The following is a 26,285-nucleotide window of genomic DNA, read 5'->3' as shown; positions in this document are numbered from 1 at the left end:
CCCAGCACTCATGCGTCAGCCCTAGCTCCGCCCACCTTCCAGAGAGTTCCAGAGGGGGCTCCGGGGGATCCTGGAACACCCCGCAGCCCCCTCCTGCTTTTGGGCTAAAGATATAACGACGGCCCCTGCTGGACCCTGACTGCCCCTGCAGGTAAGTGTACACAGCCCATCGACATCGCTACATTTGCATGGGCACTGTTGTTGGAATTCTGATGATAGGATTTGGTGGATGTTAGGGCAAGTTGAGATTAAAGTTGCTTAGATTAAAAACAGGTTTCCGAGTGCTACTTTCCTAAACTCGTGCATCATTGTCGTAATAAAGAACTGTATCCTGCGGTGAGATCTGAACCCCGAGACTTGACATCATTGCACACAAAATTGTTAAAGCGAGATTTATAAATGTTATCGCGAGTGGTTAAACATACCCATAGACAACGAGATAACACGCGCATAATCACACATACATCACAATCATGAACACTCACACACCTTAATCATTAATGTTTAACACACACATTCTTAATTACACTTAACAAACATTTTTAGTTAATCACACTTAATAAAATACATACAAATATTTTAGATAAATGTCATTTGTTTTTTATTATTTTATTATTTGATCATATTTAATTTTTACATGCAATATTTGTTTTAATCACACAATATATACAACAACAAAAACTCATAATATACAGTAGCAGGCATGGCCAGGGTCGCGATTGAACCCACGGCCTCCTGCATATCAGGTGAGGGAGTTAACATCCCGCCACCGCGACTATCCCAAACCAATGCTGGTCGACGGCCTCGGAGATTCATGCCGTTCACGGGGGGGGGGGGGGGGTCGTTTGACCATACTTCCCCACGGCCGACAGAATGAGACGGTGCAAGAGGGCCCCCGGCTTGCGTGGGCTTGATCAGGATATCACTTTCCACGTGCACTAAGCATAGCCGGGAATCGTACGCAGGTTTTCCGGGGTGTGTAGGGCAAGGTGCGCTAACTCACTACGTCAACGCCTCTAGCCCACATTCCTGAAATACCATTCAAATGGCCTAACCCTACGCATATATCCGCATCTGTGTACGTTCCCGCATGTTTGACATTTCAAATTTGGCCTATCCCCAGATTCTACCTGTCAACCTAAATAAAGGTTCATATTTGACCATTTTGATCATTTTAACTTTTTTACAAGGTGCAGCACCCGCCCACTCATTAAATGAATCCTATATATATGCGCACACATACACCGTGTGACTGTCCACTGACTTCGCTTGAAGATCGATCATCACGCCTGGTCAAAGATTTTCATCTCTTTTCTTAACAATCTTCAAAGTTGGTAAGTGCAACACCGTGCTGTTGCGATGTCTGTCGCATATCACTAAATCGTAATTGGGCATTGCCACTCCTGCTTCCAAATGAAGGTACGCCAAGGCACTTTTGTGACTTAAGCTGGCAGACACTTTTTGTTTTTTTCCAGGAGGGGTTCCTTCCAGGTTTATTTTTTTCTGGACAATGCTATCGTTTCTGTCGATTGCTCCAAGAAAAAATTCAAATAGTTACTTTAACAAATAATAGCCATACTATGTAGGGGAGTTGATTCTTTTATAATTTGTTTGTTGTTGGGAAATATAACCGTTAATAAAAAATATATAGAGTGATGGTAGTCACAAAACCTCAGTATTTTCTGTAATAAAGTATTTCATTTTGGGTTATTTCGCTTCAAAATATAAATGTAGCTATAAATCAGCCACCGCCACCACCTGACACAGACAATATTAGTCAGGGGTTTGTGTCACGTAACACAAAACGTGAACAATTAGTATACTAGTTCAGCACTAACCAGTTGTTTTGTGTCAGAGAGTTAAACCTACGACTACGCTCACGATTATTTTGTGCAAAACGTACGATACCTCTGATCCTGCATATCAGCCAGGAAATCACTTCGGTTGACTTTTAATGGCTTTTTCTTCCTTCTTAATACGTCCGCTGAATATTTGTCGTAAGTTTGCACGGCGTTTAGCGACTGCGTGGGAAAGATGTCTATCCCTGCGCATAGCATCAAAATATGTTCAGGAGTTGAACGCCAAAGCCGAGTTGTGCTTAGCCACAGGAGAGCTCACAGGAGAGAGTTTGTGTGGTTGTGCGATTTCTACATTCACACGAGCGCAGACTACACTAGTTTACTATGTGAGACCGCGGTGGCTAGGGAGATGTTAACTACCTCGCCTGGTATACAGGAGGTCGTTGGTTCGATCCCGACCCTGATGATGCCTGTTTCTTGGAGTTTCCGTGTCTCTCTCTGTCTCCGTGGTGGTCGCATGGATTTTTCTTCGGGACCACCGGTTATTTTCCCCTCGACATAAAAAAAAACATGCATTTATAGTATTTGGCTGTTGCTGAGCTATATAGCTCATTTTCAAAAGCAACCTGGCCACAAATGATAGCTCAAGGAAGAGGCTTATCACGTAACACAAAACTTGTACAATTAGTTTACTAGTTCAGCACTAACAGGTTGTTTTGTGTCGGAGAGTTAAACGACTACGTTCACGATTATTTCGTGCAAAACGTACCCAGTAACGGACGTTTTTAAATTTGGAGAGAAAATAACTGGAGGACCCGGAGAAAAATTTACATGACCACAAAATAGAGAGAGAGACGCGCAAAATCTGTATACACAACAGGCGTCGTTGTCGGGATCGAACCCACGACCTCCTGTATACCACGCAATGGAGTTAACATCTGGCCAGTTATGATGTGTATGAGTTTCCGGACCAGAATGGAACGCGGTGCCTCTCACACCTAATTCACAACCACAACTCCGCTTTAATATTTAAAATTACTATAATTTTTAAGTTTTAATTCCCTCTCATTGTCGTATCATCATCATCATCATGATCCATGGACAGATATCCCTGTAGGTTTAAACTGCACATTTCATCATTTGTTTCCACTTTCCTTTGTCTTGTGCCTAACTGTTCAATTAATAGGTACATCTTTCTGGCACCAATCTCTAAATAGTCACCGTCAAGTCAATGTGTGTTAGGTCTTCCTCCCGTTACCGGTTCTTTCCATTTTTCTGAGCACACTTTCCACTATCTTGTTCTTGTCCATCCTTGTACATGTGGTGCCCAAATAGTACCCAGTTTCCCTCTCATCACTGCCTGCATCATCATCATCCTCAAGTTTATATAATTACGAAATCTAACACAAAAAATCTATATTATGGATATTGGTCGCGAAAGCCTACGTGTTAAACTTCTTGAACTTCCTTACTTGTGCCTTACAGCAAGAAGGGGTCTAACTCCAATTCTCCACTGGCACGCCTTTCAGTGTATAGAGTCGTGTACGTTCTCCCGTTTTATCAGAGTGAGTGAATGTGTGAGAGTGAATGAGTGTGTGTGATTGTGTGGAGAGTGGTAGCGGAGCGATTAGCGATACACTGCACTGTCAACCCGGCAGAGTTCGATACCCGCTCACGGCCACAAACACCAGGGGCGAAATTAACCGACTCAAGGCCTCCCCTAGGTCGACTCGGCCCCAAATGAGTATCTGATCCAATGTGTAGTAAACCTCGCAGCAGGAGCAGCAGCAGCTTTCCGTGAAACGTCAAACAAAGACGGTGGTCTCCGCATCATCGCACGACGCTTTCAGATGCTCTTCTGTGCGCCTATCCGGAACACTGCTCTTCATTTAAAAGGAGATATTGACAAACTTAATCCTTTAAAACTGCTTGTATTTATTTTGTTGTTCTTCCCCCCCACACCTCTGATAAGCAACGGATGGCTACCTACGGTGTGAAAGAAGTTCAACACATACATACAACAATTTACTACACTATATACTACATTAATATATACTACACTACTATACACTATATTATACACAACACTACGATACACTAAACTATACATAACACTACTTGCCACTACACTACTATACACAACACTAGTGTTTAACCTGTAGGCTTTCGCGACCAATATTACCCATAATAGAGGTTTTTGGGTTAGAGTGCGTAAATATATAAATGTGTCGTGAAACCCGTCACCAGCCAATTAGTAAGGTTTGTCACGTAAACAAAACATACCAATTCGTTACTAGTTCAGCACATCGGTGTACTGGAGAGTGAACCCACCTACTGCAACATCTACAATTCCAGTATTGTGACGAACAAAATAAATTCAAGCAGTTTTAAAGAAATTAGTTTGTCAATCTATCCTTTAAAAGGAAGCGCTGTGTTCCAGATGGGCACGCAGGAGAGCATCTGAAAGCCGTTATCTTAGTGTGGTCTGGGACTCTTTAACGTTGTTATTTTTTTGCTGCCTTGCCCAAGCTCCGATAAAATCGAGCTCATGTATTGAATGTATTTATTATATTTAGATTTAGTGACTCGCTTATTGGCATTTTCTCTATTTTGCACTCCCGTCACGTTTTTGCATTGTGTGCTCGTGTAACTTGCTGACCCGCCCATACTGGACATGTGTAAGTAAAAAAAAGAGAGCTTCATAGCTAATCGGATTCCTCCAGTCTAAATATAGATTCTAATTTTATCGCTAAAACAACGTGAAATGTCGGTGGCTAGGGAGATGTTAACTCCCTCGCCGGGTATACAGGAAGTCGTAGATTCAATCCCGACCCTGACAATACCTGCTGCAGTATATTTAGAGTTTGCATGTCTCTCTCCTCGTGGCCGCATTGAATTTTCTCCGGGTCCTCCGAATTTTCGCCTCCATGTTTAGAATCAGCATCACCATCCATTTAGAGTATTTGGCTGCCGCTATAAATTTCCTTGTGATGATGAAATCAGCCACTTTCGTTGAACTATCATTTGTGATCTCCAGGGTCGCTTCTGACAAAGAGCTCAGTGGGGCTTACACCTGGTAAAATAAAAAGTACTTTTCTTTTTACTTTACATCGTGATCCGTAGACTCTCAGAAACCCATAGATTCAAACAGAGACCCACGCTCGCACGCAGGAGAAACCCTGCAGACTCGCACGGATTTTGTTTCCCATAGCGAAATCTCAAGGGATTACAAAATTTGACTCGCGACGAAAGTGAAAACCCGCCTGACCTCTTGTTTTTTTTATAATCCCAGGGCCGTGGTGGACAAAATGGACGGTGCCTTGGGTCGTTTGCTGGTGACAGTCTGCGTCCTGCTCACAATGCCCGGGAGAGGAGGTGAACGGCTGTTGTTGTATCTCGGGACCTTTTTTTGCCAGTAATCAAAGTATGAAAAATAAGAATCGGTTTCAAACGAAATAGCGTATATCATCAGTGCCATGTTTGTTTACATGTTCGCTACAAATACAATGTGTGGTTAATGCAGCACTTGATTTCTTGCAACAGGTATCAACTAATTGGTGCTTGAACATCTTAACAGCTTTTTTTTGTTGTATTCAGGCATTTACATTTGCGATGAACAGAGGGAGGGGGGCGTGGGTTATTATGGAGCGCTCTCACCAGTAACATCTGGTGAATACCGATAGATATGGAGAGGCTCAGTGACTTTGGAAGATTGCACGCCGGGCAGGGCGCGTGTTGCTTGTGTAGTGAGTCACTTCTGAGACACTAATAGTAGGAGGCAACACACGTTTATTCTACACTTTAAGACACTGTTCACACATGGGATAACTACAAACGGGTCATAGCAGCCGGCACGCTGTCTGACCCACGACGCCGGAGACGAAGACGAACACGTAGCACGTTGGGTTCCATTACACTGACAGACAGCCATCATCCAGCCCCGGGACTTCCCTTTTATGCCGCCCGGCGTGGCCTGGCTCCGCCCTCGGCCACGCCCCCTTCTGGAACCTACCAGAAGGTTCTGGGCTATACTCCACGTGTCCCCTTAGTCACCTTTGCCACACATCCCTTACCCCGGCCTATCACATGCCTCGCACCCGAGTGACCCACTCCGTGGCATTGCATGCTCTGCTGGCAGGTCGGCTGCTATGCCCAAATTTCCTCTCTCTGTCAGTAACCAGCGCTACGTGCCGTAGTGACCCATTCTATGTCACTACACTGGCATTAAAAATCGAGATGCTGCTCAATCCCAGAAATTGGGAGGTTATGCCGGTTGGCACTCTCGGGCTCGGTCAAAAAAAATTGTGGGAGGATCGGGCGTGGCGGTAGCAGGATTCAGTTTTCTACTCACCTTCCCCTGTAGCCCTCCCCATCATTCATAATCAACGTTTTTGGGTTTAGATCGCGTTATTTATAAATGTGTCGTAACCCTCCACCACCCGACACGGCCAATCAGTAAAAAAGTGTCACGTTGACAAAAGACAAATAGTTCACTGCTTTAGTCCAAATAGTTCACTGCTTTAGCCCACCGGTGTGTTGAAGCGTGAAACCACAACATTTACAATTTGAGTACGACGTTTCGCTGGTAATTTCCTGATGATGCTGGATGCAATTACCAGCAAAACGTCGTACTCAAATTGTAAATGTTGTGGTTTCACGCTTCAACACACCGGTGGGCTAAAGCAGTGAACTATTTGTCTTTTGTCAACGTGACACTTTTTTACTGATTGTCCGTGTCGTGTGGTGGAGGGTTACGACACATTTATAAATAACGCGATCTAAACCCAAAAACGTTGATTGTGAATAATATTGGTCGCGAAAGCCTCACACGTGTTAAACTGCCTCCCCATCATGTTACCCACCGTATTTCCCCCCTCTTTTAACCTCTCTTCATCTTGCTTCTTTAGTTCCTCATCTTTCCTTCTTCTTCCTAAAATTATTTTTTTATTTAATTGTTTTATTATTTTCACGGCGTCCCCTTCATCCTGGTCACCCGTGCTCTCCACCGCCATCGCCTTCCGGGCCCAACCCCACCAGGCGCACCGACCCCTCCCGTCTCTCAGCTGGCACTCTGTGCTCCATACTCCATCCCAGGATCACGACTTGGCTCCCGCAGGCTCCACTCCCTGTTGGCGTTCTATGTTGCCCACTCAATCCCAGCTCGTGCTTTCCACCCACGGCGTCCGGGCCATCTCGGCAGTTTGCAGCACGCCCCGCCCGCCGCCTCTTTCGGTGGTCACTGGCGAGTGTCTGCAGGGGGCTACACTGTGCGTGTGACCATGGCCGGGCACTGCTGTTCACTGCTGTGCCCGGCCGTCTTTGTCTCCCCGGAGAGATTGCCGGTATGTGGTCTGATCCTCACAAAAGGTGCTCACTGGTGACTAGCCCTCGGCAAGGTAAGGTAAAAGTTAAACGATTTCTACAACACATTCGAGCACTATTGAGTCATGACATAACCAACATATGGTGGCGTGTAAAGCATAGCTGGACAAGGCTCAATTATTGCAACTCGTTACTCTACGGGACGTCTCCCAAAAACATAAACAAGCTGCCATGTTTACAAAATTCTCTGGCACGTGTGGTGAGGGATACTGCAAGATCCGACTTTTGTGTCCGTCCAGTGCTCGCCGAACTGCATTGGCCTCCAGTTGCCGAATGAATACATTACTAGGTCGCACTCATTACACACACAGTGCTTGCCACAAATGAATCACAATACCTTGCTGATATTTTGTGAGTGTGTGTGCCCGCACACACACACACACTCATTCCCAGCGTGAGGCTGTGACTCATTGCATCACGCAGAGGATCGAGCCGCTGAACAAAATAGATTCGCGGTTCAGTTACCAAGTTCGACTTCGCGTTAGAAGTCGATGCAACAACAAAAATATTGTGGAAGCTGCTTCGTAAGTAAGGATGTTCGTAAGTGTGTATGTTCGTACGTGCGGGTGTTCATACGTCGATGAATGACTGTACTATATAGCCTAAACACGTGTTTGATAAAGCAGAACTGACCAAGGTTTTCCTGCAATTTTAAACTCCAGTCTTTTGACTTTCAAGATATATTTACAGGTGCAGCAGCTCTGCAGAGTCTTGCTTTCGTCACTTCTGGTGGAACGAGACTCCACTTGAGGGAGCTATTGGGAGCTCCTCGAGATTGGAGGGTGTTTGTTTTACTCTCTCACATTGAATAATTGATTTGGACGGATAAATGTGCATGTAAAAATCTTTCCCCTCCTCTCTGCTACATACGACTTGTTATTTGCCTAACTGTCATGGACCCGTTTTTACTGACATGCTTGTTCATGAGCTGATTTGTTTGCTGGGAAACTGTTGTTCTTTATTTTATTGATTTGTCATTTTACTTACCCCGAGTACTCTTGCAAATAATACAACTTTAATCTCTCGAGCTCTCATTGGTTACATAAAATACACTTGATTATAATGGCCTCGGTGCAGGAAGAATGAACCGAACTGGCGACCTCTGGGATTGCAAGCCCACTGTACCAACCATTATGCCATATTATCATCCCCTACGTAAAAACAAAAAGCGCTCACACTGTTTATGTTTTAATTTCCACAGCTGCTCTCTCGTGCTATTATGGGAGCAATGATTTTGGAGTTCAAGAAACATCCATTACTTGCGCAACAGAATTGGATGCTTGTACTATTTTTAAATTCACAAGTAAGTTTACATTTCTAAACACCTTAACAGAGACAACCGCACATTTCATCAACAACCGTTGTCAATCCACCGCTGGATGAAGGCCTCTCTACACCCGTCGCCCATCTCTGGTGATTCCAGAATGCAACAATCCACCGAGCGCCTGCAGACACTCAGATCTCGTCGTTCCACTCGATGAACGAGTTCTATCCCTTGGCTGCCACTGCATTGTCCTCGACCATCGCCCATCACTCGTTTCGAGTATTAACGTGTCCTGGCCAAGTCCACTTGCTTCTCCAAGTAAAGAATTACTCCTAGAAAGTGCGCATTGAAGTGTCAAGAGATGCATTGCTTGTAATGGCTCAGAAAGACAGAAAGAGGTACGTGTGTGGATTAGAGAACAGACTGCAGGTTAGAGACATGAGGACACAAGTGGCCTTAAGCAGCAACAGAGACGCTGGGCGGTAGTCGAGAAAAACAGAGCAGCAGCCAAGGAACGAACTTGTCTGTGAGGGCGTCCACAAAAGAGACGGAACGATAAAATCAGCTCACGTGCAGGGTGGATTGTTGCATCACACGACCGTGAGAGGTGGCGGTGTTTTGATGAAGCCTTCGTCCAGCAATAGATAGACCGTCGCGGATGACGAAAAGAGACTAACTTAAATGTCTCTTTTTACTCTATATTAGCTGCCACTAAAACGGGCACCGTATACGCGTGCACCAGTCAACAGAACTGCCAGAACCCAATCACCCACAAGACGACTCTGGAAAGTGCAATGCAGACCAGCGGTGTCACCGGAACAGCCGGAAACATCGTCTGCTGCACAGTGAACAACTGCAATCGGCAAACTATAGGTGAGCAAAACATTCCATTTACAAGAGGACTTCATGGAAATGCGGAGGTTCTGTGCATGTGCGCACACAAACACACACACACCCACTCCGAGTTGGGGGGCTGTGATTCATTGCATCTCGCAGAGGATCGATCACCTGAACAAAATAGATCCGCGGTTCAGTTACCAAGTTCGACTTTGCATTAGGAGTCGATGTAACCATGAAAAATCTTATGAAAGCTGGTTAGTAAATGCGGATGTTTGTAAATGCGGGTGTTCATTAGTCGACGAATGACTGTACTATATAGCTGAAACGCATGTTCGATAACGCAGCATTGGCCAAGGTTTCCTGCAATTTGACTTTCAAGAAATATTTACAGGTGCAGCACCTCTGCAGTGTCTTGCTTTCGTCACTGCTGGTGGAACAAGACTCCATTTGAGGGAGCTCTTGGGAGCCCCTCGAGATTGGAGGGTGTTTGTTTTATTCTCTCACATTGAATAATTGATTTGGACGAATAAATGTGCGTGTACAAATCGTACCCCTCCTCTCTGCTACATGCGACTTGTTATTTGCCTAACTGTTATGGACCCGTTTTTACTGACATGCTTGTTCTTGAGCTGATTTATGTTTGCTGGGAAGCTGCTGTACTTTATTTGATTGATTTGCCTTTTTAGTTACCCCAAGTACTCTTGCAAATAATACAACTTAGCTATCTCGAGTTCTCATTGGTTAGACAAAATACACTTGATTATAGAGGCGTCGGTGCAGGGAGAATGAATCTAACTGGCGACCTCTGTGCAAGTCCACTATACCAACCATTATGCCATAGCATTATCCTCTACGTAAAAATTAAAAGCGCTCACACTGTTTATGTTTTAATTTCTACAGCTGCTAACTCGTGCTATTATGGGAGCAATGATTTTGGAGTTCAAGAAACATCAACGACTTGCGCAACAGGATTGGATGCTTGTGTTACTTTTAAATTCACAAGTAAGTTTACATTTCCAAACGTTGTAACAGAGACAACCGTACATTTCATCAACAACCGTTGTCAATCCAGTGTTGCATGAAGGCCTCTCTCCACCGGTCGCCCATCTCTGGTGATTCCACAATGCAACAATCCACCGAGCGCCTGCAGAACTCAAATCTCGTCGCTCCACTCGATGAACGCGTTACATCCCTTGGCTGCCACTCCATTGTCCTCGACCATCGCTCCTTTCTAGCCATAACGTGTTCTGGCCAAGTCCACTTGCTTTTCCAAGTAAAGAATTACAACTAGAAAGTGCGAATTGAAGCGTCGAGAGATGCATTGCTTGTGTAGTGTGTATCTGACGAGGCACATGCTGAAGTCTGTAGTCACCACAATTTATTAGCACTTTAACAGGCTTACAAGTTCACCATACTCGGGGCTATTCTAGACCCCAAAAAGGGAGAGGGGGTCCCTGTCTTACTGAGTCCCTACGGCCGACGTTCTTCAGCTTCCCCCAACGCGCCCACACACGGACAGCTCTCCCGCTAGACAACCACGATCGCTCGGCCTCTGTCCTTCATATCCTCCTCGAGCGTGGCCTCGCTCCGCCTCTCGCCATGCCCGTTCCTCGGTCTCTTGCGACGGAACCGGAGCCAGTGTCACATGGCCCCCCCAGGGCCCCCGTTTCCGGGCCCCCTTCACCACTCTGTGTCGGCACGTCCTCTCTCTCCGACGGGACCCCGCTTCGTGGACCCGCTTCTCCGATGCATTCCCGTCGGCCCCCATCGACAGGTAAGTGCGCATTCACTCACCATTTGTGGTAGTAGTCAGCTTATACGCCTCAGAGAAACTATTTACGTCGCTACACTTGTAATTGCTCCGAAAGATAGAGAGAGCTACATGTGTGGATTAGAGAACAGACTGCAGGATAGGGACATGAGGACACAAGTGGCCTTAAGCAGCAACAAAGACGCAGGGCGGTGGTCGAGAAAAAACCGAGTGGCAGCCAAGGAACGAACTTGTCTGTGAGGACATTCACAGAGGAGATGGAGCGATAAAATCTGCACACGTGCAGGGTGGATTGTTGCATCACACGACCGTGAGAGGTGGCAGTGCTTTGATGAAGCCTTCGTCCAGCAATAGATAGACCTTCGCGGATGACGAAAACAGATTAACTTAAAACGTCTCTTTTTACTCTATTTTAGCTGCCACTAAAACGGGCACCGTATACGCGTGCACCAGTCAACAGAACTGCCAGAACCCAATCACCCACAAGACGACTCTGGAAAGTGCAATGCAGACCAGCGGTGTCACCGGAACAGCCGGAAACATCGTCTGCTGCACAGTGAACAACTGCAATCGGCAAACTATAGGTGAGCAAAACATTCCATTTACAAGAGGACTTCATGGAAATGCGGAGGTTCTGTGCATGTGCGCACACAAACACACACACACCCACTCCGAGTTGGGGGGCTGTGATTCATTGCATCTCGCAGAGGATCGATCACCTGAACAAAATAGATCCGCGGTTCAGTTACCAAGTTCGACTTTGCATTAGGAGTCGATGTAACCATGAAAAATCTTATGAAAGCTGGTTAGTAAATGCGGATGTTTGTAAATGCGGGTGTTCATTAGTCGACGAATGACTGTACTATATAGCTGAAACGCATGTTCGATAACGCAGCATTGGCCAAGGTTTCCTGCAATTTGACTTTCAAGAAATATTTACAGGTGCAGCACCTCTGCAGTGTCTTGCTTTCGTCACTGCTGGTGGAACAAGACTCCATTTGAGGGAGCTCTTGGGAGCCCCTCGAGATTGGAGGGTGTTTGTTTTATTCTCTCACATTGAATAATTGATTTGGACGAATAAATGTGCGTGTACAAATCGTACCCCTCCTCTCTGCTACATACGACTTGTTATTTGCCTAACTGTCATGGACCCGTTTTTACTGACATGCTTGTTCTTGAGCTGATTTGTTTGCTGGGAAACTGTTGTTCTTTATTTTATTGATTTGTCATTTTACTTACCCCAAGTACTCTTGCAAATAATACAACTTAGCTATTTCGAGTTCTCATTGGTTAGACAAAATACACTTGATTATAGAGGCGTCGGTGCAGGGAGAATGAATCTAACTGGCGACCTCTGTGCAAGTCCACTATACCAACCATTATGCCATAGCATTATCCTCTACGTAAAAATTAAAAGCGCTCACACTGTTTATGTTTTAATTTCTACAGCTGCTAACTCGTGCTATTATGGGAGCAATGATTTTGGAGTTCAAGAAACATCAACGACTTGCGCAACAGGATTGGATGCTTGTGTTACTTTTAAATTCACAAGTAAGTTTACATTTCCAAACGTTGTAACAGAGACAACCGTACATTTCATCAACAACCGTTGTCAATCCAGTGTTGCATGAAGGCCTCTCTCCACCGGTCGCCCATCTCTGGTGATTCCACAATGCAACAATCCACCGAGCGCCTGCAGAACTCAAATCTCGTCGCTCCACTCGATGAACGCGTTACATCCCTTGGCTGCCACTCCATTGTCCTCGACCATCGCTCCTTTCTAGCCATAACGTGTTCTGGCCAAGTCCACTTGCTTTTCCAAGTAAAGAATTACAACTAGAAAGTGCGAATTGAAGCGTCGAGAGATGCATTGCTTGTGTAGTGTGTATCTGACGAGGCACATGCTGAAGTCTGTAGTCACCACAATTTATTAGCACTTTAACAGGCTTACAAGTTCACCATACTCGGGGCTATTCTAGACCCCAAAAAGGGAGAGGGGGTCCCTGTCTTACTGAGTCCCTACGGCCGACGTTCTTCAGCTTCCCCCAACGCGCCCACACACGGACAGCTCTCCCGCTAGACAACCACGATCGCTCGGCCTCTGTCCTTCATATCCTCCTCGAGCGTGGCCTCGCTCCGCCTCTCGCCATGCCCGTTCCTCGGTCTCTTGCGACGGAACCGGAGCCAGTGTCACATGGCCCCCCCAGGGCCCCCGTTTCCGGGCCCCCTTCACCACTCTGTGTCGGCACGTCCTCTCTCTCCGACGGGACCCCGCTTCGTGGACCCGCTTCTCCGATGCATTCCCGTCGGCCCCCATCGACAGGTAAGTGCGCATTCACTCACCATTTGTGGTAGTAGTCAGCTTATACGCCTCAGAGAAACTATTTACGTCGCTACACTTGTAATTGCTCCGAAAGATAGAGAGAGCTACATGTGTGGATTAGAGAACAGACTGCAGGATAGGGACATGAGGACACAAGTGGCCTTAAGCAGCAACAAAGACGCAGGGCGGTGGTCGAGAAAAAACCGAGTGGCAGCCAAGGAACGAACTTGTCTGTGAGGACATTCACAGAGGAGATGGAGCGATAAAATCTGCACACGTGCAGGGTGGATTGTTGCATCACACGACCGTGAGAGGTGGCAGTGCTTTGATGAAGCCTTCGTCCAGCAATAGATAGACCTTCGCGGATGACGAAAACAGATTAACTTAAAACGTCTCTTTTTACTCTATTTTAGCTGCCACTAAAACGGGCACCGTATACGCGTGCACCAGTCAACAGAACTGCCAGAACCCAATCACCCACAAGACGACTCTGGAAAGTGCAATGCAGGCCTCCGGTTTTACCGGAACAGCCGGAAACATCGTCTGCTGCACAGTGAACAACTGCAATCGGCAAACTTCAGGTGAGCAAAACATTCCATTTACAAGAGGACTTCATGGAAATGCGGAGGTTCTGTGCATGTGCGCACGCAAACACACGCACACTCACTCCGAGTGGGGTGGGGGGGGCTGTGATTCATTGCATCTCGCAGAGGATCGATCCACTGAACAAAATATATCCGCGGTTAAGTTACCAAGTTCGACATTGCATTCGGAGTCGATGCAGCCACGAAAAATATTATGGGAGCTGGTTAGTAAATGCGGATGTTCGTAAATGCGGATGTTCATAAGTCGCTGAATGACTGTACTATATAGCCTAAACGCGTGTTCGATAAAGTAGCATTGGCCAAGGTTTTCCTGCAATTTTAAACTCCAGTCTTTTGACTTTTAAGATATATTTATAGGTGCAGCACCTCTGCAGAGTCTTGCTTTCATCACTGCTGGTGGAACAAGACTCCATTTGAGGGAGCTCTTGGGAGCCCCTCGAGATTGGAGGGTGTTTGTTTTATTCTCTCACATTGAATAATTGATTTGGACGAATAAATGTGCGTGTACAAATCGTACCCCTCCTCTCTGCTACATACGACTTGTTATTTGCCTAACTGTCATGGACCCGTTTTTACTGACATGCTTGTTCTTGAGCTGATTTGTTTGCTGGGAAACTGTTGTTCTTTATTTTATTGATTTGTCATTTTACTTACCCCAAGTACTCTTGCAAATAATACAACTTAGCTATTTCGAGTTCTCATTGGTTAGACAAAATACACTTGATTATAGAGGCGTCGGTGCAGGGAGAATGAATCGAACTGGCGACCTCTGGTATTGCAAGTCCAGTGTACCAACCATTATGCCATAGTATCATCTCCTACGTAAAAACAAAAAGCGCTCACACTGTTTGTTTTAATTTCTACAGCTGCTATCTCGTGCTATTATGGGAGCAATGATTTTGGAGTTCAAGAAATACCCATGACTTGCGCAACAGGGTTGGATGCTTGTGCTACTTTCAAATTCACAAGTAAGTTTACATTTCTAAACACCTTAACAGAGACAACCGCACATTTCATCAACAACCGTTGTCAATCCACCGCTGGATGAAGGCCTCTCTACACCCGTCGCCCATCTCTGGTGATTCCAGAATGCAACAATCCACCGAGTGCCTGCAGACACTCAGATCTCGTCATTCCACTCGATGAACGCGTTCTATCCCTTGGCTGCCACTGCATTGTCCTCGACCATCGCCCATCACTCGTTTCGAGTATTAACGTGTCCTGGCCAAGTCCACTTGCTTCTCCAAGTAATGAATTACAACTAGAAAGTGCGCACTGAAGCGTCGAGAGATGCATTCCTTGTGGGGGGGGGGTGTATCTGACAAGGCACACACTGAAGTCTGGAGCCACCATGATTTATTAACACTTTTAACAGGCTTACAAGTTAACCATACTCGGGGTTATTCTAGACCCCAAAAAGGGAGAGGGGTCCCTGTCTCACTGTGTCCCTACCACCGACGTTCTCCGGCTCCTCCCAATGCGCGTCCTCTCTCTCTCTCCGACGGGACCCCGCTTCGTGGACCCGCTTCTCCGATGCGTCTCCGTCGGCCCCCATCGACAGATACAGAGGGAAAATAGTATTTGATCCCCTGCTGGTTTTGTACGTTTGCCCACTGACAAAGAAATGATCAGTCTATAATTTTAATGTTAGGTTTATTCGAATAGTGAGAGACAGAATAACAACAAAATCCAGAAAAACGCATGTCAAAAATGTTATAAATTGATTTGCATTTTAATGAGGGAAATAAGTATTTGACCCCTCTGCAAAACATGACTTAGTACTTGGTGGCAAAACCCTTGTTGGCAATCACAGAGGTCAGATGTTTCTTGTAGTTGGCCACCAGGTTTGCACACATCTCAGGAGGGATTTTGTCCCACTCCTCTTTGCAGATCTTCTCCAAGTCATTAAGGTTTCGAGGCTGACTTTTGGCAACTCGAACCTTCAGCTCCCTCCACAGATTTTCTATGGGATTAAGGTCTGGAGACTGGCTAGGCCACTCCAGGACCTTAATGTGCTTCTTCTTGAGCCACTCCTTTGTTGCCTTGGCCGTGTGTTTTGGGTCATTGACATGCTGGAATACCCATCCACGACCCATTTTCAATGCCCTGGCTGAGGGAAGGAGGTTCTCACCCAAGATTTGACGGTACATGGCCCCGTCCATCGTCCCTTTGATGCGGTGAAGTTGTCCTGTCCCCTTAGCAGAAAAACACCCCCAAAGCATAATGTTTCCACCTCCATGTTTGACGGTGGGGAAGGTGTTCTTGGGGTCATAGGCAGCATTCCTCCTCCTCCAAACACGGCGAGTTGAGTTGATGCCAAAGAGCTCCATTTTGGTCTCATCTGACCACAACACTCACCCAGTTGTCCTCTGAATCATTCAGATGTTCATTGGCAAACTTCAGACAGGCATGAATATGTGCTTTCTTGAGCAGGGGGACCTTGCAGGCGCTGCAGGATTTCAGTCCTTCACGGCGTAGTGTGTTACCAACTGTTTTCTTGGTGACTAATGTCCTAGCTGCCTTGAGATCATTGACAAGATCCTCCCGTGTAGTTATGGGCTGATTCCTCACCATTCTCATGATCATTGCAATTCCACGAGGTGAGATTTTGCATGGAGCCCCAGGCCGAGGGAGATTGACAGTTCTTTTGTGTTTCTTCCATTTGCAAATAATCGCACCAACTGTTGTCACCTTCTCACCAAGCTGCTTGGCGATGGTCTTGAAGCCCATTCCAGCCTTGTCTAGGTCTACAATCTTGTCCCTGACATCCTTGGAGAGCTCTTTGGTCTTGGCCATGGTGGAGAGTTTGGAATCTGATTGATTGATTTCTTCTGTGAACAAGTGTCTTTTATACAGGTAACAAGCTGAGATTAGGAGCACTCCCTTTAAGAGTGTGCTCCAAATCTCAGCTCGTTACCTGTATAAAAGACACCTGGGAGCCAGAAATCTTTCTGATTGAGAGGGGGTCAAATACTTATTTCCCTCATTAAAATGCAAATAAATTTATAACATTTTTGACATGCGTTTTTCTGGATTTTTTGGTTGTTATTCTGTCTCTCACTGTTCAAATAAACCTATCATTAAAATTATAGACTGATGATTTCTTTGTCAGTGGGCAAACGTACAAAATCAGCAGGGGATCAAATACTTTTTCCCTCACTGTAAGTGCGCATTCACTAACCCGCTGTGGTAGTAGTCAGCATATATGCCACAGAGACACTTTTTACGTCTCTTCACTTGTAATTGCTCCGAAAGACAGAGAGAGGAACGTGCGTGGATTAGAGAACAGACTGCAGGTTAGAGACATGAGGACACAAGTGGCCTTAAGCAGTAACAGAGACGCTGGGCGGTAGTCGAGAAAAACCGAGTGTCAGCCAATGAATTGACGTTTCTGTGAGGGCGTACACAGAGGAGATGGAGCGATGAAATCTGCACACGTGCAGGGTGGATTGTTGCATCACACGACCGTGAGAGGTGGCGGTGTTTTGATGAAGCCGTCGCCCAGCAATTGATAGACCGTCGCGGATGACGACAAGAGATTAACTTAAATGTGTATTTTTTCTTTATTTTAGCTGCCACTAAAACGGGCATAGTATACGCGTGCACCAGTCAACAGAACTGCCAGAACCCCACTACCCACAAGACGACTCTGGAAAGTGCAATGCAAACCACCGGTTTCACCGGAAAAGCCGACAACATCGTGTGCTGTACAGTGAACAACTGCAATCGGCAAACTTCAGGTGAGCAAAACATTCCATTTACAAGGAGACTTCATGAAAATGTCAAGGTTTTGTGCGTGTGCACATGCAAACACACACACACCCACTCCGAGTGTGGGGGCTGTGATTCATTGCATCTCACAGAGGATCGATCCACTGAACAAAATAGATCCGCAGTTCAGTTACCAAGTTCGATTTCGCATTAGGAGTCGATGCAACCACGAACATGTTTTAAATCCTTTATATTAAGTTCGCTTGCTTGCGTGCTTGCTTGCTTGCTTACCACCGTGCAAATTTTTCGGTCGTTTTTTAACCCACTTCCCGTGATCCAATCGAGCTGACATTTTGCACACAGACTCGTTGTGCGAGACAATTAATGTTCGTAAAAAATTTTTTCAAAAATTGTACACTTTTTAGGCAAAAAAAATTATTTTACATTTATTCAAATAGAACTCATTCATGGCTTTGGCTGAACGTCACAGTGTAGGAGCCCAGAGCGTAACCCGTCCACAGGCCGTGGCGGAGTAGCGCAGTTGGTAGCGCCCTCGCTTCCCATGCCAAAGGTCGCGGGATCGATCCCCGCGTCCTCCACAGGCGAATATATTTTTAAATCCTTTATATTAAGTTCGCTTGCTTGCTTAGGATCGTGCAAATCTTTCGCTCGTTTTTTAACCCACTTCCCGTGATCCAATCGAGCTGACATTTTCCACACAGACTCGTTGTGTGTGACAATTAATTTTCGTGAAAACAAATTTCCAAAATTTTACACTGTTTAGGGAAAACAAATTAAATATTGAATTACCAATTGCTTAATACTGGCAGACAATCATCTGACCCATAGGTGGCAGCCATCTCAAGCCAGAGGACGAGAGGACTCTAGCCGCCACGCATATAAAGGATTTATAGTGAAAAACTTTGTTTTTACAGGTTTACTTGTTAAATCCTTTATATTAAGTTCGCTTGCTTGCTTAGGACCGTGCAAATCTTTCGGTCGTTTTTTAACCCACTTCCCGTGATCCAATCGAGCTGACATTTTGCACACAGACTCGTTGTGCGAGACAATGAATGTTCGTGAAAATTTTTTTTCAAAATGTTACACTTTTTAGGCAAAATTTTTTTATTTTACATTTATTCAAATATAACTCATTCATGGCTTTGGCTGAACGTCACAGTGTAGGAGCCCAGAGCGTGACACCTCCACAGGCCGTGGCGGAGTAGCGCAGTTGGTAGCGCCCTCGCTTCCCATGCCAAAGGTCGCGGGATCGATCCCCGCGTCCTCCACAGGCGAATATATATTTTTACATTTATTCAAAAAGAACTCATTCATGGCTTTGGCTGAACGTCACAGTGTAGGAGCCCAGAGCGTGACACCTCCACAGGCCCTGGCGGAGTAGCGCAGTTAGTAGCGCCCTTGCGTCCCATGCCAAAGGTCGCGGGATCGACCCCCGCGTCCTCCACAGGCGAATATATTTTTAAATCCTTTATTAAATCCTTTATATTAAGTTCGCTTGCTTGCTTAGGACCGTGCAAATCTTTCGGTCGTTTTTTAACCCACTTCCCGTGATCCAATCGAGCTGACATTTTCCACACAGACTCGTTGTGCGTGACAATTAATGTTCGTGAAATTTTTTTTGCAAAATTTTACACTTTTTAGGACAAAAATATTATATTTAATTACCAATTGCTTAATGGTGCAATGCAATCATCTGACCCATAGGTGGCAGCCATCTCAAGCCAGAGGACTAGAGGACTCTAGCCGCCACGCATATAAAGGATTTATAGTGAAAAACTTTGTTTTTACTGGTTATACTTATTATGGAAGCTGTTTAGTAAATGCGAATCTTTGTAAATGCGGGTGTTCATAAGTCGATGAATGACTGTACTATATAGCCGAAACGCGTGTTCGATAAAGCAACATTGACCAAGGTTTCCCAGTCTTTTGACTTTTAAGAGATATTTACAGGTGCAGCAGCTCTGCTGGTGCTTTGCTTTCGTCACTGCTAATGGAACAAGACTCCATTTGAGGGAGCTCTTGGGAGCCCCTCGAGATAGGAGGGTGTTTGTTTTACTCTCTCGAATTAAATAATTGATTTGTACGAATAAATGTTCGTGTACAAATCGTACCTCTCCTCCCTGCTACATACGACTTATTTGCCTCACTGTCGTGGACCCGTTTTTACTGACATGCTTGTTCTTGAGATGATTTATGTTTGCTGGGTTGTTGCTGTAATTTATTTGATTTATTTTTTAGTTACCCCGAGGACTCTTGCAAATAGTACAACTTTGATCTCTCAAGCTCTCGTTGGTTAGACAAAATACACTTGATTATAGATATGATGGGGCGTCGGTGCAGGGAGAATGAATCGAACTGGCGACCTCTGGTATTGCAAGTCCAGTGTACCAACCATTATGCCATAGTATCATCCCCTGTGTAAAAACTAAAAGCACTCACACTGTTTATGTTTGTATTTCTCCAGTTGCTAACTTGTGCTATATTGGGAGCAATACTTTTGGAAAACAAGAAACACCCACGACTTGCCCAGCAGGAATGGATGCTTGTGTCACTTTTCAATTCACATGTAAGTTTACATTTCTAAACGTCTTCACAGAGACAACCACACATTTCACCAACCGTTGTCAATCCACTGCTGGATGAAGGCCTCTCCACACCGGTCGCCCATCTCTGGGGATTCCGCAATGCAAAAACCCAACAAGCGCCTGCAGACACACTCAGAACTCTTCGCTCCACTCGATGAACGCGTTCCATCCCTTGGCTGCCACTCCATTGTCCTCGACCATTGGCCATCACTCGTTTCGAGCATTAACGTGTCCTGGTCAAGTCCACTTGCTTTTCCAAATATAGAATTTCAACTAGAAAGTGCGCATTTAAGCGTGGAAAGATGCATTGCTTGTAATTGCACCGAAGGACAGAGAGAGGAACGTGCGTGGATTATAGAACAGACTGCACGTTAGCGACATGAGGACACAAGTGGCATTAAGCAACAACAGAGACGCTGGGCGGCCGTCGAGAAAAAACGAGTGGCAGCCAAGGAACGAACGTTTCTGTGAGCACGTACACAGAAGACACGGACCGATGAGATCTGCTCACGTGCAGGGTGGATTGTTGCATAACATGATCGTGAGAGGTGGCGGTGTTTTTGATGAAGCGTTCGTCTGACAGTCGATAGACCTCCGCGGATGACGACAAAAGATTAACTTAAATGTTTCTTTATTTCTATTTTAGCTGGCACCAAAACGGGCAACGTATATGCGTGCACCACTCAACAGAACTGCCAGAACCCCATTACCCACAAGACGACTCTGGAAAATGGAATGCACACCACCGGTTTCCCCGGAACAGCCGGAAGCATCGTGTGCTGCACAGTGGACAACTGCAATCGTGCTGGGGCCGCTGCTACGGTTCACAGGGTCGTGGTCTCAATGTCATCCTCACCCTATCTCATTCTCCCCGTCTCACTCCTCCTCTCACGCGTCTTTGCCTAAATCCTAGGGATTGCTGGGAGCAGAAACGGGAGGTGAAATGTAAGAAAAGGCGTAAATATAAGAACATGTTTTTTTCCTTTTTGGGAATAAAACGGTTGTGTTAAGATGTTAAAACACCAAACTGAAACCTTTTGCAAGGAATCTTGTCTGCATTAGCCACATATACTTGTGGTGAACATGCAAAGAAAACAATTATATGCTCTGATACTCTGATAGTATATGATGCATTGTCTTTGAAACTGATTGATCCACAGCAGACAACTTTCTTTAGAGCCTAGTCTCAAACAGTGTGAGACAGAGGACGCCAATAGGAGAACATCACAAATACATTGCCACTGTCAGGACTATGAGAGCTCGGGGTGAGCAGCATCTTGTCTCCGACTTGTCTCCATCTTGTCTCTCATCTGATCTCCGTCTTGTCTCCAGTCTCGTCTCCCGTTTTGTCTCCCATCTCATCTACAATCTCGTCTCCCAAGGGACCCATTGCTGGTCCCAGGTCACGTGGTGTCCCCAGCCTCCAATAAGGAGGTGGCGAGGTTCAGCCCTCGTACAGTAACTCACACTGTACACGGATACTGTACTGTACAGTGTTGCACACTACATCAATTGATTTCGTTCCCTGCACTTATTGTACAAGCTATATTCAACAATATAACATATTTTACATAAAAATACTTCCAGTTTAATGTGTTGAGGTTGATGTTGGGTAAGATAATACAATGGTTGGGGGAGTCTCATATCCTGGCTTTCCCATTTGAGGTTGCGGATCGCGGATTTTTACGTTCGTGGCTATCCCCCCCCCCCCAAAACAACTTAACCCCCAGCCACGATGGGCAAAGGGTTTGCTGTGTACGTGTTAAGTATAACGTATACATGCCATCACATCCTCCGCATTTTCTTGGTTCTTTCGGTAAAGTCACGTAGAAGGGAAGTAATAAAATAATAAAAATAAAACATAATAAAATAATTCTCACGACGTTTCGGCCACAACGCAAGCAGCCGTCCTCAGGTGAAAACCAGGTCCGTCGAGGCGACAGAGTCTGAATGAAACAGCACACGAGCTTGGAGCATATATATATAAGCTGGGCGCCTTGACAAAGGAATTTGCATATCAAGAGGAATTTAGCATATTTATGGGAAATGCAGGAATGTGATTAGTACTACATATGCATGTGCATTATGCAGGATTAACAGCATCAAATGGAGCTGCAGTTGCTGCTGCTGCAGTTGCTGCTGCAGTTTCTGCTGCTGCTGCAGTTTCTGCTGCATCCTCCGCATTATGACACTCCCCACCCTCCCATCTGTGTTTCACAATCAAAGTTGGGGTGCGTCTTATAATCCAGTGGAGATTGTACAACTTCGCGTTGGGCACAAGTTTGGCATGCGTCTTAGTGTCTGGAGTCGTTTATATAAAGGGTGCAGGTAATAGGGTACCCATTAAAGGGCAGCATAGTTGAGACAAATTCACAGAACTGTCGCAGCCCTTTCATGAATACAATTTTGGATAAGGGGCCGTCCATAAATGACATCACGCACCTAGGGGGGGAGGGGGTGTTTGAGAAATGTGGCGTCACATAAATAAATATTAATTGAATACAATTGTTATAACCACTATTTTTGCTTAATTTTTATGATTAAGTATTTGATTATTTAAATTTACTAGGGTTACCTTTTATTCATTCCATGAATTAGCATTTTGCTTCTCCATGGGAGAATGGAGAAGCATACATAAAAAATGATTGTTATTAAACATTTTGATTCTCATGATTCTACCAGGGCTTTTCATTCTGTGGAATGAATATGTGATTGTTATAATTGTACTCTCCATTAACGCACTACAATGGCAATGGTTTAAAGTGATTTGAAGCATGTTTTATTTTCAAAATGGAAATATGGTTTTTGGGGGGAGGGGGGCCAGAGCATTGTGACGTCATATTTGAGGGAGGTCTGACTTTTTGTGACGCCGTGTGACGAGGGGGGGAGGGGGGGTCAAAAAAATGCCAAAATCGCGTGACGTCATTTATGGACGGCCCTTACGGACCTCACGATGCCATAGGGTGGCGAGATGCTAACTCCCTCGCCTGGTATGCAGGGGTCGTAAGTTCGATCCTCACCATGACGCCTGCTGTATATTTGAAGTTTGCATCTCTCTCTCCGTGTGGTCGAGTGGATTTTTCTCCGTTTAGATTATTTAGATCGTTTCGATTATTTTGCTGCTATAATTTTCCACGTGATAAGCCACTGCATTGAGCTATCATTTGTGATTGCCAGGTCACTTCTGAGAATGAACTATATAGCTCAGTTGACCTTACCTTTTAAAATAAGATTTTAAAAAATAGTTTTAGCTTGTGTATGCATGCATTAAGGAGTTATTTACGCCAGTCTAATTGTTACGGGAGATCTTCGTTTGAATAAAATGTATTATTAAAAGTTCACTAATATTTGTCGGTTGTTTCTGGGTGGCAAGGGTGGCACAGTGGTAACCAATCATTGCGTCCCACACTTAAGAAGTACCTCCAACTTCAATCCTCGAATGAGTGGAGAGGTGGTTACGTGACGTCATCTCTCATGGTTCGTGATGGCAGGTGTGCCGTGAGGGTACAAAAAGACGACCCTCTGCGACGGAGATAGATTAAACAATGCTGTGCCCGCGCAAACGTGCATTTGCAGGATTACTTGCACATTAAAAATAAAAACCTCTCAGCCTAAACCTCTCAGTCTGGGGTCACCGCGTTGGCGAGATGTTTGGGGGGGGGCAGGTGATTATTTTGAACCCAGGAACGTGGAGATATTTTTCCCACCAGTTCTGTTATTTGTGGAATGCTGTTCTGCCCCAACGCGTACGGCGAGGTCTGCCCCGTATTTGTTCATTCTCGTGGTGGAGAGCGAAATTATTTGTGCTCACGTCACTCCTGGCTGAAGATTATCCACGACAGAGAAAAACTAGAGAGAGTCGTCGGACTACTCATCCTATAGGTGTGTTGTGACATAGCATCGGTCACTTAGCAGCATAGCGCTTGTTGTTGACGGGAAAAGGGATCTGCAGTTACAACAGCCCTGACTGACAGTGGGTCACGTGATAAACCAGAGAGAGGGATGTAGCGGAAAGGCTACAGAAGGGGCACGTGAGGAAAGCCCGGGAACCCGCTAGTAGATTCTTTAAAGGGGGCGTGGCCAAGGCAGATCGAAACCAGGCTGGGAGGATAAAAGGGGGCCCCCGAGCAGGAGCTCGGGGCTATCATTTGGAGTGGGATCCCGTCAGGGAAGGCCCACGGATGTATGTAGCTCTTTTTCAATAGCGACCTGGCTATCACAAATGACAGCTCAACTAAGTGGCTTATCACGTTGACATTTATAGTAGCCAAATACTCAAAATGCTTAATGTTGATTCCAAATGTGGAGGAGAAAACTGGAGGACCCGGAGAAAAATCAAACTCCAAATATGCAACAGGCGTCAGGTCGGGATCGAATCCACGACCTCCTGTATACCACGTGAGGTAGTTAACATCTAACTCGCCACCGTGGCCACCACGTGATGGCAAGTGTCGAGCCAGATAATTTCTTGCACGCACTCGCGCTCGTGAGAACGAGGAAGTTCGCACAAAAGATATATTACACACCAGGCAAATACCACATTTCATCATGTCAGACAAGACAGGCTCCTGCCTCGTCCTCACGTATACAGTGGTATAAATACCAATGGCAAAAAAGAGCACTCTCCGTCAATGGTATTTTCCCCCTAGCAAAATATCAGTCATGGTCAGCCAGCAGCAAGTCACCGCTGAACAATGGCCTCTGCAAATCGCACTCTAATCTATTCCTAGATTATTCGGCGATGTGACAAATGCTCACCCAGCACCTGCCACACATGGCGTGACTTCGGTGCCCCATTTCCTTCAGTTGGGCCGTCCTCTTGGATGCATTCCTTTGGCTGCCACTCAACATCGTTGACCATGAACTATGTATGTATGTGTGTACGTATGTATGTCTATGTATGTATCTTTATATGTGTAATGCGGTTGTAAACGGCCCTTCTGAGGTGCCGTCAGGGGGGGAGGAGTTAGGTCACGTGGGGGGCAGAGGGGTTGAGTATAGAAGGAGGGGAACCGGAAGAGCAAGGGGAGTGACGGGGAACCAGGAACAGAGGAAGGCCACGAAGGGCGAAGCGGGGTGTGGCGAGATCGCCACGAACACGGGGAGAGCGAGGATCGGCACCGTTGGCCAGCGGTGACCGACCCGAAGCAGCGAGGAGGCTGCAGTCAGCAGCGGGGCTGCACAGAGAGGGTGGGCAGCGGGTCTGCATACAGTGACAGCCAGAGGGTCTGCACATAGGGGTAGCAGCAGGAGTCTGCATAAGGGTAGAAGCGAGTCTGCAGGGAGGAGGTTACAATAGATGAAGCAGAGAGTCAGAGGGGAGAGGAAGCTATAATAGCAGTGAATAGCCGGGGGCTACAAATACAGGAGTTATAACAGAGTGCCGTGTGGGTAAAGACGTGAACCTGAATAAAGACACGAAGACAGAAAGAAGTGTTCGAGTCCTTTTATTACACTGGAGTCAGAAGTGAAACGGCATGGCGAAACAACTGAGGAAGAAGAATATCCCATCTCCGGCGTCGGCTTCATCATCGGACGACGACGATCTTCCTCCTGAGGTCGGCTTCACTTCGGCGGAGGGAGACATCCGTGAGGGCCCGGGTGTGGAGGAGGTTGCCGCTGCGTCCGACCCATCTGCGTTGAAGGACGAAGGTTTAAGATGGACCCGGATGGCGGAGCAACTGGCGACCCTAAAAACCGTCATCACGGAGTTGTGTGACCTTGTCACGCCAAGGGCGGCGTTGGTAGGTGATGGTGGTGATCGGCAGGAGCCCGGGTCGTCTTCGATGGCGCCGCCATCGACCACGCGGCGTGAAGACGCCATCTTGGGCGTGGCGCACCACGGAAGGCGGGAAGCCGCCATTTTGGGGCCGCCACGAGGATCGTCCGCCATCTTGGCGACACCGCGTTGCGACGCCTTGCTGAACTTACCGCCGGAAGAGTCGGTGACGGACGGAAGCAGGCCAAGGAGCCGCAGTCGTCAC

The 26,285-nt window shown here is 46.1% G+C and overlaps 2 protein-coding genes across 4 annotated transcripts in view; one reads left to right on the top strand and one right to left on the bottom strand.

The window, feature by feature from the left end:
• LOC133339061 (uncharacterized) overlaps positions 1 to 26,285 on the bottom strand; it is a 254,530-nt gene that overhangs the window by 106,804 nt on the left and 121,441 nt on the right. The window lies entirely within an intron of this gene.
• LOC133339036 (uncharacterized) lies at positions 1,181 to 23,642 on the top strand. Of its 3 annotated transcripts, XM_061547158.1 has the most exons (12): positions 1,181 to 1,334; positions 5,092 to 5,174; positions 8,383 to 8,484; positions 9,151 to 9,318; positions 10,186 to 10,287; positions 11,473 to 11,640; positions 12,506 to 12,607; positions 13,793 to 13,960; positions 14,851 to 14,952; positions 17,557 to 17,724; positions 20,181 to 20,282; positions 20,948 to 23,642. In XM_061547158.1, exons 2-12 carry the CDS (start codon positions 5,108 to 5,110, stop codon positions 21,205 to 21,207), a joined length of 1,509 nt encoding a protein of 502 aa, XP_061403142.1. In that variant the 5' UTR covers positions 1,181 to 1,334; positions 5,092 to 5,107; the 3' UTR covers positions 21,208 to 23,642. The 3 variants fall into 3 exon arrangements, with proteins under 3 accessions (XP_061403142.1, XP_061403143.1, XP_061403144.1); XM_061547159.1 differs by lacking the exons at positions 12,506 to 12,607; positions 13,793 to 13,960; XM_061547160.1 differs by lacking the exons at positions 13,793 to 13,960; positions 14,851 to 14,952.

The sequence above is a fragment of the Lethenteron reissneri genome, unplaced genomic scaffold (genome assembly GCF_015708825.2).
Source record: "Lethenteron reissneri isolate LAM-NWPU_2019-01 unplaced genomic scaffold, ASM1570882v1 scaffold_1640, whole genome shotgun sequence".
NCBI classification, from domain to species: Eukaryota; Metazoa; Chordata; class Hyperoartia; order Petromyzontiformes; family Petromyzontidae; genus Lethenteron; species Lethenteron reissneri.
Note: the sequence above shows the minus strand (reverse complement) of the source record. Positions and strands in the feature narration are given on the sequence as shown.

Bases quoted from the DNA above. Each gene is read 5' to 3' on its own strand.
- LOC133339036 (XM_061547158.1), top strand. From the start codon at position 5,108: ATGGACGGTGCCTTGGGTCGTTTGCTGGTGACAGTCTGCGTCCTGCTC. The intron at 10,288-11,472 runs GTAAGTTTACAT...ACTCTATTTTAG, and splicing joins TGTTACTTTTAAATTCACAA to CTGCCACTAAAACGGGCACC. The intron at 12,608-13,792 runs GTAAGTTTACAT...ACTCTATTTTAG, and splicing joins TGTTACTTTTAAATTCACAA to CTGCCACTAAAACGGGCACC.